At 35.2% G+C, this 15,932-nt stretch overlaps 2 protein-coding genes across 3 annotated transcripts in view; both read left to right on the top strand.

Annotated features, from left to right (window-relative positions):
- Positions 1 to 15,932, top strand: part of RSRC1 (arginine and serine rich coiled-coil 1) — a 452,228-nt gene that overhangs the window by 295,510 nt on the left and 140,786 nt on the right. The window lies entirely within an intron of this gene.
- LOC148778854 (uncharacterized) overlaps positions 2,749 to 15,932 on the top strand; it is a 62,611-nt gene continuing 49,427 nt past the window's right edge. Inside the window, exons 1-2 of the mRNA XM_088838558.1 lie at positions 2,749 to 2,853; positions 3,879 to 3,944. Of these exons, the coding sequence (XP_088694684.1) occupies positions 2,749 to 2,853; positions 3,879 to 3,944 (171 nt within the window). The remainder of the gene's footprint in view (positions 2,854 to 3,878; positions 3,945 to 15,932) is intronic.

Genomic DNA, 15,932 nt, shown 5'->3' with positions numbered 1-15,932 from the left:
GACTGCAGCATGCCAGGCCTCCCTGTCCATCACCAATTACTGGAGTTTACTGAAACTCATGTCCATTGAGTCAGTGATGCCATCCAGCCATCTCATCCTCTGTTGTCCCCTTCAGTCTTTCCCAGCATCAGCGTCTTTTCCAGTGAGTCAGTTCTTCGCATCAGGTGGCCAAAGTATTGGAGCTTCAGCATCAGTCCTTCCAATGAATATTCAGGACTGATTTTCTTTAGGATTGACTGGTTGGATCTCCTTGCTGTCCAAGGGTCTTGCGAGAGTCTTCTCCAACACCACAGTTCAAAAGCATCAATTCTTGGCACTCAGCTTTCTTTATAGTTCATCTCTCACATCCATACATGACTACTGGAAAAACCATAGCTTTGACTAGATGGACCTTTATCAGCAAAGTAATGTCTCTGCTTTTTAATATGCTCTCTAGGTTGGTCATAGGTTTTCTTCTAAGGAGCAAGAGTTAACCATTGTGTTTTAACATGGGTATCATGACCCTTTGTGAAGTACTATTAAACATATCAACAGAAGTAGAAATTAGAAGCACTAACTTCTTACTACTTTATTCCTAATATTATATGAGTTCTTTGTTTATTTAGTTAGTGAAAATGTTAGTCACTCAGTCGTATCCAACTCTTTGCAACAGTATGGACTATAGCCCGCCAGGCTCCTCTGCCCATGGAATTCTCCAAGCAAGAATACTTGAATGGGTAGCCATTCCCATCTCCAGGGGATCTTCCTGACCCAGGGAACGAACCTGAGTCTCCTGCATTGCAGGCAGATTTTTTACCATCTGAGCTACCATCCATGTCCATATAAAATACTTAATTTAATGCTATGGTAATAGATTAAAATATTTAATATTTTATCCAAGTGTGACATGGAAATGCCAATTCTGCATTATAAACAATTAACAAAAAGGCTAATTGTAAAACTGCATCTTGGGGGAGAGGGTGATTTTTTTTCTTGTTTTTGTTTTTAAGTTCAAGTTCTTTTGATTTCTGTGAGTCAGGGAAATAAGCATCTGATACTTGTTCATGCTAAGGGAAAGATCATTCTTTTCAATGAGTGGACTCCACTGAGCTATTGGAATTGCCAGATGTCTGAGACATGTTCACATTGTAATATTTTCAGATCTGTGTCTTAAGTAGTAAGCACTGCTTTGCTCTGACATCAACCCTAACTAAATATGGTATTATAGGACAAGTTCACAGAATATGTATCTCCAGCAAAGAACTGACAATTCTCTTAGCTGCATACATGCAATAGTAATAAACATGAAGCCAGAATCTCCTTCTGGCAAACCTGCAGTGCAAGGTATGAGTAGGATGGGAAAATTGAGTTTAGGATACCAGAAGAACACAAGAACATGACAGTAGAAACCTACACTTTGTCCTGTAGTTTACATGTACGTTATTGCTGCAAACTTATTTCAAAGCTCAAAGAAAATAACAGCAACAATAGCTGAAATGTAGTGTTTACTTTCTATACACTAGGCATCATACTGAGCACTTTACTTAGATTAATGCCTGTAATTTGCACTCTCACCTCATAGAAGAGGTACTATTATTAACCCTGTCATTGTGGTTTATAAAGGTCAAACCTTTAGCAAGTGGTAGGGGTAGGTCAGTGATACTCATGCATTTACCCACAGCAGCATACTGGCTCTGTACTCATTATGTTATTTTGTCTATTCCCAAATTCTAATCTTTATAGTTCCAGTATGCCTAACTAGAATTTATTTGCTAGTTTACATAAAAGTGAGAAATATCCACAACTGAATCAATTCTTTTCATTTGTTAAAAATCACACTAGAACTTGATTATACCTTGTTTTATAATGTTTAGGCTAATCAATGTAAGTAACCCAATCTAGAAAATAGTGGAATTTGGAAAGAGAAAAATAATAGAATTATTTAACTTGACTTCTAGCTATAACATAGAATATATCTATGTGAAATAGTGACATTATTTTTTTGAATCTCAAATTCATCTTCAAATTATACTGTTTGTATATAGATTGTATGTGTGTGTTTGTACATACATACATACAGATATGGAAAAATTATTTTATCTAGATTCAGTGAATAATTTTCCCAGTGTGTTAGCAGTGCCTGTCACAGTTTAAATGACCTAGCATTCTATTTCTAGAAAATATTTTATAGAAATATTAACATGTCTCAAAGATGTGTATAGAAGGATGTTTGTCACAGCACTGTATTAATATGTTATAGTGGAAAATTGGAGACAACTTTAAAGTCCAATAATAATGTAAAGAGTAATTTCTTCACTTGTAATTAGTGTGATCTAGTCACATAGTCTTTCTTCCAGTCCTTCAAATGCAGTACTTTTTCAAACCCTTGAACTTGGCTTTTATCTCTTCCCTCTTCCTATCTTACTTCTCTCTCTCTCTGGTCTTTCCATGTCTGACTTATATAAAGGACCTCATCTTAAATGTCACTACCTGTGATGTGGAATTGGTCAGAAGGGGATGGAAAAATTAGGTTGAGTTGATATTTAGAAATTGGTGAAGAATTTTAGAGAAAGTGGGAAGCTTAAGAAGGATCAGAGGTTCAGCGATGGGATGAGGCTCATGATACAGTACAGTTGGGATGGGATGGATACTGAGAATAGGTAAAGCTCATGAATGTGGTTTATTTATAATAAGGTTTGGTAGTTTTGAACTGGAGATGGGATGGAGGGGCAGGGAATATTAGGCATTAAGTGAGGCTATCTAGTGGAAATGAGAGAAACAGAGGCGGAGTTGATAAGAGATGGGCAGTATGAGGGAGTATTCAGCTCTCAGGGCAACGTATGTCCACAGGATGCAGTAAAACTTATGGAGAGTGTGAGACTCTTCTGTGGGTAGTAAGCCATAGATGATATGATGGTGAAAGAAAGTGCTCACTTCCTCAGAGAAGCCTTCCCTCCACTATAGTCTATAGTAACTCTCCCACCATTGCTCATACAACCTAATCATTTTATTATTGTAAAGGTTGGGACCCTGTTTGGTCATTGGGAGGAGTCTGTGGTACAGAAATTAATATTAAAATATTAAAATTTTAATATTAAAATATTAATTTTCAGGATAAGTCAGTAGTATGATTCTATTTAAAAATAAATATTACATATATTAACCTATGGTGTACATATTAAATATATTTGAATTACATATATCATAATGAACTTAGGGTTCAAAGTGTTTACCATGTCTCGGGCACTTCTAGAATCTTTTCAAGTATTGTGTAATTTAACCCTTACTACCATTTTATGGGGCTTCCCAGTACCCACCTGCCAATGCAGGTAGACAAGAGACTTAGGTTCAATCCCTGGGTTGGGGAGATCCCCTGGAGGAGGGCACAGCAACCACTCTAGTATCTTTCCTGGAGAATCTCATGGACAGAGGAGCCTGGTGGGCTACAGTCCATGGTAAATATTAGTATTATTCCCATTTCAAAGAAGGGAGAACTGAGGCATAGAGGTGCTAGGTTAGTTGTCTGAGGTCACAGAGCTGGTAAGGGACCTAGAGCTAGGATGACAATGTGTAGCTATTTACATTTACATTAAATTAGAAGAGTATGAGATTAAAAATTCAGTTTCTCATTCACACTAGCCAGATTTCAAGTGCATGATAAACACATGTGGCTAGAAGCTGTCTTATCTGGGCAGCACAGATATGTAGTACATTTTCATCAGTGAGGAAAATTGTGGTAAACATCTGACTCTAGAGTCTGTTCTTACCTGTTGTGTAACATTGCCTCCTCTCAAGTCAAGCTATGGACCAATTAATGTACTGTGAAATGGGAGTAAGAAGGGTAGAAACATTCAGATTTTACTTTGTAGATTTCTGTATTTTTTATTTTTCTCCATTAGACAAGTACTGTTTTGGAATTTAATAAAATTAATCAAATAGTCTTCCTTCAGAAATGGGATAATAAGGTACAGAGAAAACATTAATAAAGCATGTCTTAATCTAAATGATGGAACCCCAAAGAGATAGTCTATCAGACTTGCCAGCAAATAGTAGAATTTACCTTCATAAAAGTGTACCATAGAATCATATAATTAGCAAAGATATCTCATGATTTCTCTCATTATAGTTCCAGAGGAAGGCAATATCATTAGATAAAGAACCTTTTGCTTGTTTCTTCCAGCATTCTGGTACCCATCCCACTGGTAGTGAAATCTGTTTTTCCAGGCTGGTACCATAAATCAGCTTCACTCACCATTTCTGTCTGCCTTTGCTTTTTTCTTCCTTCATTTATTTACTTATGACTTACTATGGAAAAAAAAAAAAGAAAGTCAGGGTGAAAATTATATTGCATGAGAACTAAAAGAAAGTAGCTAAGTATCTGCATTTCTGAGTAGTCTCTTTTACTTCTTAAACTTAAGGATTGATAATTTGTGCTACTTTAAGATCAGTATGTTAAAAAGCAGAGACATTACTTTGCCAACAAAGGTCCATCTAGTCAAGGCTATGGTTTTTCCCGTGGTCATGTATGGATGTGAGAGTTGGACTGTGAAGAAAGCTGATCGTCGAAGAATTGATGCTTTTGAACTTTGGTGCTGGAGAAGACTCTTGAGAGTCCCTTGGACTGCGAGGAGATCCAACCAGTCCATTCTAAAGGAGATCAGTCCTGGGTGTTCGTTGGAAGGACTGATGCTAAAGCTGAAGCTCCAATACTTTGGCCACCTCACACGACGAGTTGACTCACTGGAAAAGACTCTGATGCTGGGAAGGATTGGGGGCAGGAGGAGAAGGGGTCGACAGAGAATGAGATGGCTGGATGGCATCACCAACTCGATGGACATGAGTTTGAGTGAACTCCGGGAGTTGGTGATGGACAGGGAGGCCTGGCGTGCTGTGATTCATGGGGTCTCAAAGAGTCGGACACGACTGAGCGACTGAACTGAACTGAAGATCAGTATCAGTAACTGCTTTTCCTGTTAGCAACTAAGTCATTTTATAAACTTATCTAAGTGTATAGATTCCAGAAGCATTTCTGAATCACTTTATATTTTCCATCAAGTAATATACTTAATGTGTAAGATGTGACATCAGTTCAGTTCAGTTCAGTCCCTCAGTCGTGTCCGAGTCTTTGCAACCCCATGAATCACAGCACGCCAGGCCTCCCTGTCCATCACCAACTCCCAGAGTTCACTCAAACTCATGTCCATCGAGTCGGTGGTGCCATCCAGCCATCTCATTCTCTGTCATCCCCTTCTCCTCCCGCCCCCAATCCCTCCAAGCATCAGAGTCTTTTCCAGTGAGTCAACTCAGAAGATGTTTAATGATTATATATAATGAAAAGATGTGTGGAACTCTTAGAGGAAAACATAGGCAGAATACTCGATGACATAAATCAAAGCAAGATCTTCTATGACCCACCTCCTAGAGTAATGGAAATAAAAATCAAAGTAAACAAGTGGGACCTGATTAAACTTAAAAGCTTTTGCACAGCAAAGGAAATTATAAGCAAGGTGAAAAGACAACCTCGGAATGGCAGAAAATAATAGCAAATGAAACAACTGACAAAGGATTAATTTCCAAAATATACAGGCAGCTCATACAACTCAATACCAGGAAAACAAACAACCTAATCAAAAAGTGGGAAAAAGACCTAAACAGACATTTCTACAAAGAAGACATACAGATGGCTAACAAACACATGAAAAGATGCTCAACATCACTCATTATTCTGCTGCTAAGTCACTTCAGTCGTGTCAATGCAAATCAAAACCACAATGAGAAATCACCTCAAACCAGTCAGAATGGGCATCATCAAAAAGTCTACAAACAATAAATACCGGGTTGGGTGTGGAGAAAAGGGAATACTCTTGCTCTGTTGGTGGGAATGTAAATTGATACAGCCACTATGGAACAGGGTATGGAGATTCTTTAGAAACCTAGAAATAAAACCACCATATGACCCAGCAATCCCACTTCTAGGCATATACCCTGAGGAAACCAGGGTTGAAAAAGACACATGTGTCCCATTGTTCACTGCAGCACTCTTTACAACAGCTAGAACATGGAAGCAACCTACATGTCCATCCACAGATGAATGGATAAAGTTGAAGTAAATATACACAATGTAATATTACTCAGCCATAAAAAGGAATGCATTTGAGTCAGTTCTGATGAGGTAGATGAGCCTAGAACCTATTATGCAGAGTGAAGTGAGTCAGAAAGAGAAAGATAAATATCGTATACTAACAAATATATACAGAATCTAGAAGAATGGTACTGAAGAAATTATTTACAGCGCAGCAGTGGGGAAACAGACATAGAAAATAAACTTATGGACATGGGGAGAGAGGAGGAGAGAGTGAGATGTATGGAAAGAGTAACATGGAAACTTATGTTAGCATATGTAAAATAGATAGCAAACGAGAATTTGCTGTATGGCTCAGGAAACTCAAGCAGGGGCTCTGTATCAACCTAGATGGGTGGGATGGGAAGGGAGATGAGAAAGAGGCTCAAAAGGGAGGGGATTTATGTGTACCTGTGGCTGACTCATGTTGAAGTTTGACAGAAAACAACAAAATTCTGTAAAGCAATTATCCTTCAATAAAGAAATAAATTTAAAAAAAAAGATGTATGGAGATCCACTGAAAACTATTTGACAAGGTCCAGTTGACAGAAACAAATCATCTTGAATTTCAGTTCAGGTAGGATCATGACTTAATTGCCAATTTAATGAGCATTTTTGAACTCTTACTAAATATGTAGATAATATGACAGGTGCTTAGTATATGTAAATGAACAGTTCACATTCTCTGTCTGTACTAAGTGTAACAGTGGAATTTTATACAAAATGCTGAGGAAAAGGAATAGTAAGAATAGTCTAGGAAAAATGGAGGAGTTGATGTGAGAGCTGGCCTTTGAGAGCTGAAAAGAATTCCCCAGCAGCCATATTTGGGTTAGTGGAACCTATACCTTGAGTATTAATAACTGTGGGTATACCTTAATTGTTTCTAAGCCTCCTTCAATCACTTGATATATACTGTCCTTAAAGTGTAACCACCCAATTTCCTCCCCAGTCAAAAAACATCTTACTGAGAGCTTTTTTTTCTCTCTGCTGCTCTGCTGACATTTGATTTATTGAAAGCAAATATCAGTGGCTATTAAAACACTAATCCTTCATTAAGCTACTTTTGTGTAAACTTTGTATATCCGTATTTATAACTGACAGTGATTTGAAAAGGAAGTATAAGTACAGTACAAGTGATGTTCAAAAATTTAAAGGAAGTAAATCTTAATGTTTTCTTTTATGTTCATTGTTTAATGAACATTTCTTTAATGTTCATTATTTACATAATTGTTAAAGCTGACTTTAACAATTTAAAGTGAATAACTTTAAAAGTTATATTGTGTCTTCCTAAATTTAAAATGTTTTAGTAAAATATTTTCTATGTAATTGGAGCTTCCCTGGTGGCTCAGATGGAAAGAATCTCCCTATGTTGCGAGAGTCTGAGGTTTGATCCCTGAAAAAGGACATGACAGTCCACTGCAGTGTTCTTGCCTGGAGAATTCCATGGATGGAGGAACCTGACAGACTACAGTCCATGGGATCACAAAGAGTTAACACAATTGAGCAACTAACACTTTCATTTCTTTTCTATGTAATGAACCCAAAGCTCCCAAAATCAGAAAATGAGCAAGGATTATCATCTTATTTCTATAAATCATTAATGGATTAACAAGTTAAATGATAGAAGTAGAAATATTTAGGCTTCTTATTGCCTTTTGTTTCAGTATACAAATTTGTTAATTTTGTATATTAATGAACACTAATATAAGCTAAGTTGTAATAACAGTTTCTTTTTAAATTAAGTTAAAGAACATTTGCCCTTTGCTTATTATCTTCATACTTCTATCAAAGGCACATGATGTCAGGACCAATTAGTTATCATTTATACCTTTTTTGATTATTCTCATTGGCTGGATCTAGACTTGTCTTTAAGCTTTGTGTATGTTTTTTGACATTTTCTTCAAAGTCGCAAGCTAGAACTAAATGATAAAATTAGTTGTGCCTTCTTGCAGATACATTTACAGTATTGAGCTGTTTGTAGGTGATTTTGCTGGGCTATAACAAAATAAAGCCTAAAACATCATATTAACTGTGCTGTTTGTATGGGTGCTAATACACTTTGAATAAAACCCTCAATTACTAAGCATTTTTGAGTCCTGACAAGACAGTCCCGTGACATTAATGGTATCTTTATAACCTTTTTAACTTCTTGTTTCTCTGACAGAGCTCTACAATAACAGCAATGGGTTTGCCCTTGGCAAGCAAAAACTCATTTTGCGAGGATAATAGGTATTTACTATTTAGATAGCTGGCAATAAAATTTCTCTGAATGAGATTTTCCTGAGAAACTATAAACTGATTAAATTACTTTCTTTTAATGGACTAGAAAAGTGTGTAATAATAGTTTGTTGAAGCTTTGCATCCAGTGTCTTGCTTCCTTTTTTAGAGACATAGAAACAAGTCTGGTTTAGGTGAATTATAGGGGTTGGTGGAAATTATTCTTGATGATACAGTTTATTCTCAATTTTTTTAAAGTAAGTTAAGGGAAAAATGTGGGTACTTTGTGAAGAAAGATGTGCCCAATAATATATCAGTTTACTTCAAACTTTATTTTACTCAGAAGTAAAATTTAGCAGTTGTTTTATGCCTTAAAAATTCTGTTTTTAGGAAATATACCCCAACAAGGATATAAGTTTAGAAAATCACCTTGTTTTTCTGGTGATATTTTTGCTTGACTATTTAAAATAAAATCAGTAAATTATTTTATCTGTTGCTTAAAGGCTAAATTGAAATTTTTACTAGTATTGCTTATTAATATATGTGTTTATATTTTTATGAGAAATTTAGTAAGAGATTTTTTTTAATGATTTTTAGTATGAACCTTATAAAATCTAACGTACCAATCCATGGTATGAATTATAAGAAAGACATTTACATTAGTTTTGATAGAAAAGGAATAGTAAAATATATTTCATTATTATAGAACTTGATTAAGGAGTGTCTCAAAATTCTACTTAATGTGAATTTCATCAATAAATGTCAACTAAGAAAAATAATTTACATTTCTTGATTTAAAATGTGAAATCTTACATAAAATATATTTGGTAACTTGTACTCTATAAACATTTCTCTTTAAAGACAAATCCGTTATGGTCCTTGGGGGTGACAGCTTGCAGAATATCTTTCAAGGCCATGAATTTTGCACAGAAGTGCATCAAATTCAGTATTTTTATTGGCAGTCAGAATTTCATATTTGTCACTATAATAAAATTGTGATTTAAATGGGACCTTGAATGTCCTATCCTTATGTGAAGTAGTTTGAATTTGAATATCGCACAGATCCTAACTTAGAGCACATTCGTTTTCTCTTAAGCCTTTGGCACTGACACGTCCATCCCTGGCATTGTTTTTCATTCCAGCAAATCTGTGCTGTTGGCACCAATAGGTGCAAGGAACACTAGTCATGATAGTAAAGAAATGAAGAGAGAAACAATGATATTTGTCTTCCCCCTTGAATGGTCTAATCAAGGTCACTTGTACATGCTATAAACTACTTCATACTTTAGCTTTTACCCGGTTAACTGTTTTGTCATTATGCTTTTTTCCTCCCTCACTTCTCAGGATTATAGTAAATAAACGTTAGTGAAATATTGTGAAATAATGGTTCGTCTAGTAAATTTATTAAATTTTGTTTTCAGCTGACCTGGGCAAAAGTTTTTAGAGAAAACGGAGATTACCTTAAAATGGAAACTTATCCTCTTTAATACACAGTTTTACCTTAATTCTGATAATCCTGAAGTTATTGGTAAATGTGATTAAAGTATAGTAAGGATGTAATGAATATGTGTTTGTGTTTTAATCATTTATTTTTAATAAGAAGTAAATATAGGTTCACTACAATTTTACAGTTTGTTCAACATACTGTCACTCAAATGACTTGGGTAATGAATATACCTTAAAAATATTAAGTTTTTTTCAGTATTTTATTGGTAACATGTAGCACAGATTTTGTGCTGTTGTAATAGGTTTTGTGGAGTAAAGAAGTCATTAAAGATATCACTGTGATTATTACTATTTTATAAATGATTAAACAAGTATGACAAAAATAAATGTTTTCTGCATAAAATCTATCAACTTAAAGTTTATTCTATTTTAAAAAATAATAGAGCTAGCAGATTTTTTGTAGAGATAAATTGCTATATGTACCTATCAATTTTATGAGAATAGTGAATCTTTAGGTCTTTATTATTATTAAAACTAGGAACTCAGAGGGTTCCTCCATCTTCTAGTGTGAATCAATGCAGTTACCATAATGTTTTGTCTTTCAACAAAATGCACACAAATATGAATTTTAATTCAATGTTATGCTATGTTGATGAACCATATCTACATATAGTTTAACATTAGTCTTTATGATCTCCCAAACCCTCCACCCCCTACCACTGTTGGTACCTGTGTTAATTTGCTTAATTTTATGAAATGGTAAACATTTAACACCTGAAATTCTTTTTAATATATAATACAGGACTTGACAACAGAATAGTTTCATAGAACTGTTTACTGGTGCAGAATATTATTTTTGACAATTTCTCTCTTAAACAGTTCTTACATTGAATTTTTCTTGCTTTTGAAGAGATTTTCAATTTTAACATGAGGGAACTGGTGTCATGGGTAAGGCTTTTACATGGAAACAAAGTAGCAGATTGAAGTGGTTTCAGGGCTTTAATCCCTTGGTAAATTAGCCAGCAGGCTAGCCTTTTCATAGACATGCTAAACAACAGGTTGATGCCATTTGGGCATTAGCAAAGAGAACCACCTGAGGGAATAGTGAGTGAATAAGAAGAAATGTAGAATGGGAAGAAGGCATGGCTATTAGCTTTTCCTGGGTCGAGTGGCTGAAGTAATACCCATAAATGAGTCATTGTACTGATATTTTCAGTTTCTCTTTATGTGTTCTTAAATTTACATTATTCTCAAAATTCTCAAATGTACTTTAAAGATGAAATTATGTTTTATTATTATATAATGCTGAAGTTGTACATGAAAATTTAAGTGCCAATAAATTTATATTTACATGTTATACATTTATACTTTCTCTTTTTTGAAAAGGGATGAGGCTTTCAGATTTGTTCGTAGATTTTTTTTTATCAAGTAGAAGACATTTTGAAATGTGAATGTGTAGGATTAAGAGGATTTTAAATATTTCAATAAGCTTGCCTATTTAGAAACTATAAACAGATGTTTATAAGCTGTTATAAAGATATTTTCTTAAAATGTTTTCACAGTTTTCCAAACTAAACTGAGAGAAATGAACTGTTTGTCATATTGCATTATCTCTTAGACAATGTATTTAAATAATACTATAAGTAAAGAATAGTGACCAGCACAGTTAGCAGCATTTATTAGGAAAAATTATTTAAACTTTAACCAAGGAATGTAACTTCATATAAATGGAAAAGAACTTACCTAATACATATTATTTAAAATTCTCAAGCTAATTGGTACCTTGATATTGATAAATATTAGAATAATATGCCATGAAGAAAATTGATGGAGTAAAATCATTAAAACCTGGTACCCTATGAGGCCCTTTTTTCTAGGCTTTTAATTTTTCATTTAGAAGGGGGGATTTTAAGGATCAATATGAAGATCTGTTAATAATATTATATTTAATTAGAGTAATCAAAAACCATGCTCAGAGCATGACACCTGCCAGGGAGAACTTCAAAAAGATAGTAAGCAGCATGCGTTAGAGTCGTCTCTTTTGCTTGTCCATGAGCACTAATCTAGCAGAAGTCCCAAATGGGGCAGCTAGTCAGCTATTTTATTGACTTTGATCTGGTTTGGGGGGCAGTTTATTTTCCCATAATGCCATTGATCAATGATTTCCTTTCAGCAGTGATGTAATTAAAGGGCTTTAGTCGGCTTCTGCTGTGTTGCCTTGAAATTTATTATTCTGGAGATTTAAAGAAGATCGATAGGGTGCAGTGGCCCGATGTTTAGTAGGAGGACCCTACTGAGAGTATAAGGCATGCAGAAAACAAGGCTTCAGGACACAAACAAAATGTTTACCTGGGACCCTGAGCTGACCTATTCACTACAGATCCTGTATAACCAGTAGCATTTTAGTACCTATTTTTATCACAGCCTCAAAATTCCTTTGTCCTCTTTGTTATTGATTTTTAGAGTTTATTTTAAAGCAATTGAAATCAAATATTCCTGTTGTCAAAGGAAAAATTAAAATTTAAACATTTGCCAGAAATGCAGAATTAAAATGCCTTCGTCATGAAATGGAAATAAAACTTGATTTCCAGGAATCAATGGATGTCTTCAAATACTCACTAAGATCTATTTAAATAGAATGCCATTAATATCCTTTATAACTAAACACAGTTTATTTTTGTATGTGTTGAAATTTACGTATAATGAACAATATTCGTTAAGTGATGAAAATATCACATTTGGGTAATGAACTCATGGGACATGACCTAGCACTAAGTAGAAAGTACAGCTTGCATTACAGCTTACATCATTTGGTAGTTCAGTAAAATCAGTCCAAAGAGTCCTTATAATATGTAAACCATACTTCCTGGGCCTCTTATAATTGTGTTTTAATGAAATCAGAATAAGTTAAAAATTAAGGAATCAGGTTTAATTTCCCCAAATGATTTTCTGTATTACTTTGTTAATAAGATTGCTGTTACAATTTTTTTTCACCAAATACATTTGAAAATTCTACACACTTCTCTTGGAAAATCTCAATGTACATTAGCATATTTTGGATTTTAAGAAATCCCAAAGTAGTCCTCTTTAACTTTGCTTAACATGACAGCTTTCAGTCTTACTTGCCCTATGTCATAGATTTCATGGAGCCCCAGTTTGAAAAATTTGAGAAACAGTGAAAACAATCCTGACAGAGACAGATGTCCTGAATTCTAATCTTGGCTTTGCCTTTCATTGTCCATATGACTTTCACCAGTTAATAATCACTCTGTGTCTCAGCTTTATTATCTGTGAAATGAGATTGTGTCTAGGGGTTAGGGTTGTCAGGAGAGAATACCCAACATCCTGAGGAGCATTTTCAAAATGGACATTCCACCAGACTCTCTCTCCTTGTGCTGAGTTTGCCTGTAGATACTTTGATCTACTGGTTAATAATGCCAGTATTAAAACTTACTTTGTCAACCTTGCAATTTATTTATTAAACTGTTGCTTTTAGGGACTTTCAGTCATCAAAGATATGTTGAAAATATCGCAGTTATACATAGAAATCAAAGAGTAAACATAAGCACAATTTATTTCTTTGCTAAATTTAGCCAATGGCGGCAGACTGAGCCTCTTGATAAAAGTAATAAGCCATCTAGCCAGAAAGCAGTAGTGGTAATGCAGATACAGTGTTATTTGCTATCTTGATAAACATTAACTAATTTATAAACATTATAAAGACCATATAACATAGTTAAATAATCAGTTCAGTTCAGTTGCTCAATTATGTCTGACTCTTTGTGACCCCATGGACGGCAGCATGCCAGGCTTCCCTGTCAATCACCAACTCCCGGAGCTTACTCAAACTCATGTCCATCGAGTCGGTGATACCATCCAACCATCTCATCTTCTGTCATCCCCTTCTCCTCCCACCTTCAATCTTTCCTAGCGTCAGGGTCTTTTCCAATGAGTTAGTTCTTGGCATCAGGAGGCCAAAGTATTGGAGTTTCAGCTTCAACATCAGTCCTTCCAATGAACACCCAGGACAGATCTCCTTTAGGATGGACTGGTTGGATCTCCTTGCAGTCCAAGAGACTCTCAAGAGTCTTCTCCAACACCACAGTTAAAAACCATCAATTCTTTGGCGCTCAGCTTTCTTTATAGTCCAAATCTCACATCCATATATGACTACAGGAAAAACCATAGTTTTGACTAGATGGACCTTTGTTAGCAAAGTAGTCTTTTTTTTTTAATATGCTGTCTAGGTTGGTCATAGCTTTTCTTCCAAGGAGCAAGTGTCTTTTAATTTCATGGCTGCAGTTAAGGAATAAGCAGAAGCAAATAACCATAGCAGAAAAAAATGAGTAAATTAGAGATTTTATGTACATTTTAATCGCTGTTGGTCATTTACAGTGAATTCTTATAAATCTTATAAGAATTAAGATTTCTTGGCATCTTGCAGGAGCACCAGTGACTTAGTAAGCAATGGTGCCCTTGAATTCAGTATATGCAAAGTAAAAAGAGTGGAGGGATATGAAGAATTATAATCCCTGCCTCCTGGAGTTTATAGGCCAGGAGAAAGTACTGTCATACGATGCAGGAGAAAAAAAGTGGCAGATACAGATATCCATTAAAATTCTAGATGCACGGTTAAAGACAGAGGGACATAATGTTTCATTTCTTTTCTTTCATAATTTATTTGTTTTATTTTTCTTTATAGCACTCATTACTCTCTAACATATTTTATGCTTGATTAGTGGCTTAGCATCAAGCTTCCCAACTAGAAAGTAAGCTTTGTAAGGGCAGGAATCTTGCCTATTTATTTCAAGAACATATAACCCACCCTGTAAAAGAACTAGCATGTGGTGCATACATACTGACTCACTTCTGTTGTGTCCGACTCTTTGAGACTCTGTGGACTGTAGTCTGCCAAAGGTGCTCATTAAAGTTGGTAGGCTTTTCAGAACTGTTGACTATGTGCACAGAGTACTGTGATCTGAACAGCATTTTAGGTAGCAAACATTAGAACCACAGGAGTAATAAAAATTAAAAGAGGGTAAATGAAAAATATCTTTTTTTTTAATTTACTGATACATAGGTTATGAAAATAACCAAGTTTGGGAAAGGTAAAACCATTTAGATAATATCATTATACAAGATAAAGGAAGCATAGGGTATAAGGCACAGGGTTGAGAAAGGATAAATTTCGATACTGTTTGACTATTATGTAAAAGTATGAATTTTACATATTTAGTATTTAGAAAATAGGTTGTTAGTATTTTCTATCTGTGATCATTATACTTCAGCATTTCACTATCTTTTACACTTGAGGTTTATCAAGAAGTCAAGGTTGTTAACCACATAATTGTCCTTTAACTTCCCTGGTGGCTCAGATGGTAAAGAAACCACCTGCAATGCCTGCAATGCAGGAGACCCAAGTTCCATCCCTGGGTTAGGAAGACCCCCTGGAGAAGCAAATGGCTACCCACTCCAGTGTTCCTGCATGGAAAATCCCATGGACAGAGGAATCTGGAGGACTGCAATTAACAGGATCACAAAGAGTCGGGCATGACTGAGTGACTAACACTTTAACTGTTCTTTATGCCACTCCTTCCTATTGTTGAATAAACTTCTTCTAAATCTAAATCCTAAGAGTTCATCATGGAATGTGCTTACTTGTTTTCCATCTATATTTTCATATTAAGTGATCTAATCCATTCTCTTAGAAAAAGGCTAAGGAAAACCACTAGACCATTCAGGTATGACCTAAATCAAATCCCTTATGATTATACAGTGGAAGTGAGAAATAGATTTAAGGGACTAGATCTGATAGAGTGCCTGATGAACTCTGGACGGAGGTTCCTGAAATTGTACAGGAGACAGGAACCAAGACCATTCCCATGGAAAAGAAATGCAAAAAAAGCAAAATGGCTGTCTGAGGAGGCCTTAAAAATAGCTGTGAAAAGAAGAGAAGTAAAAAGCAAGGGAGAAAAGAAAGATATAAGCATCTGAATGCAGAGTTCCAAAGAATAGCAAGGAGAGATAAGAAAGCCTTCCTCAGCAATCAATGCAAAGAAATAGAGGAAAACAACAGAATAGGAAAGACAAGAGATCTCTTCAAGAAAACTAGAGATACCAAGGGAACATTTCATGCAAAGATGGGCTCGATAAAGGACAGAAATGGTAT

This window comes from Moschus berezovskii, chromosome 1, assembly GCF_049115385.1.
Source record: "Moschus berezovskii isolate FMDL1 chromosome 1, NW_MosBer_1.0, whole genome shotgun sequence".
Lineage (NCBI taxonomy): Eukaryota > Metazoa > Chordata > Mammalia > Artiodactyla > Moschidae > Moschus > Moschus berezovskii.
This window is presented reverse-complemented; position numbering and strand designations above follow the sequence as displayed.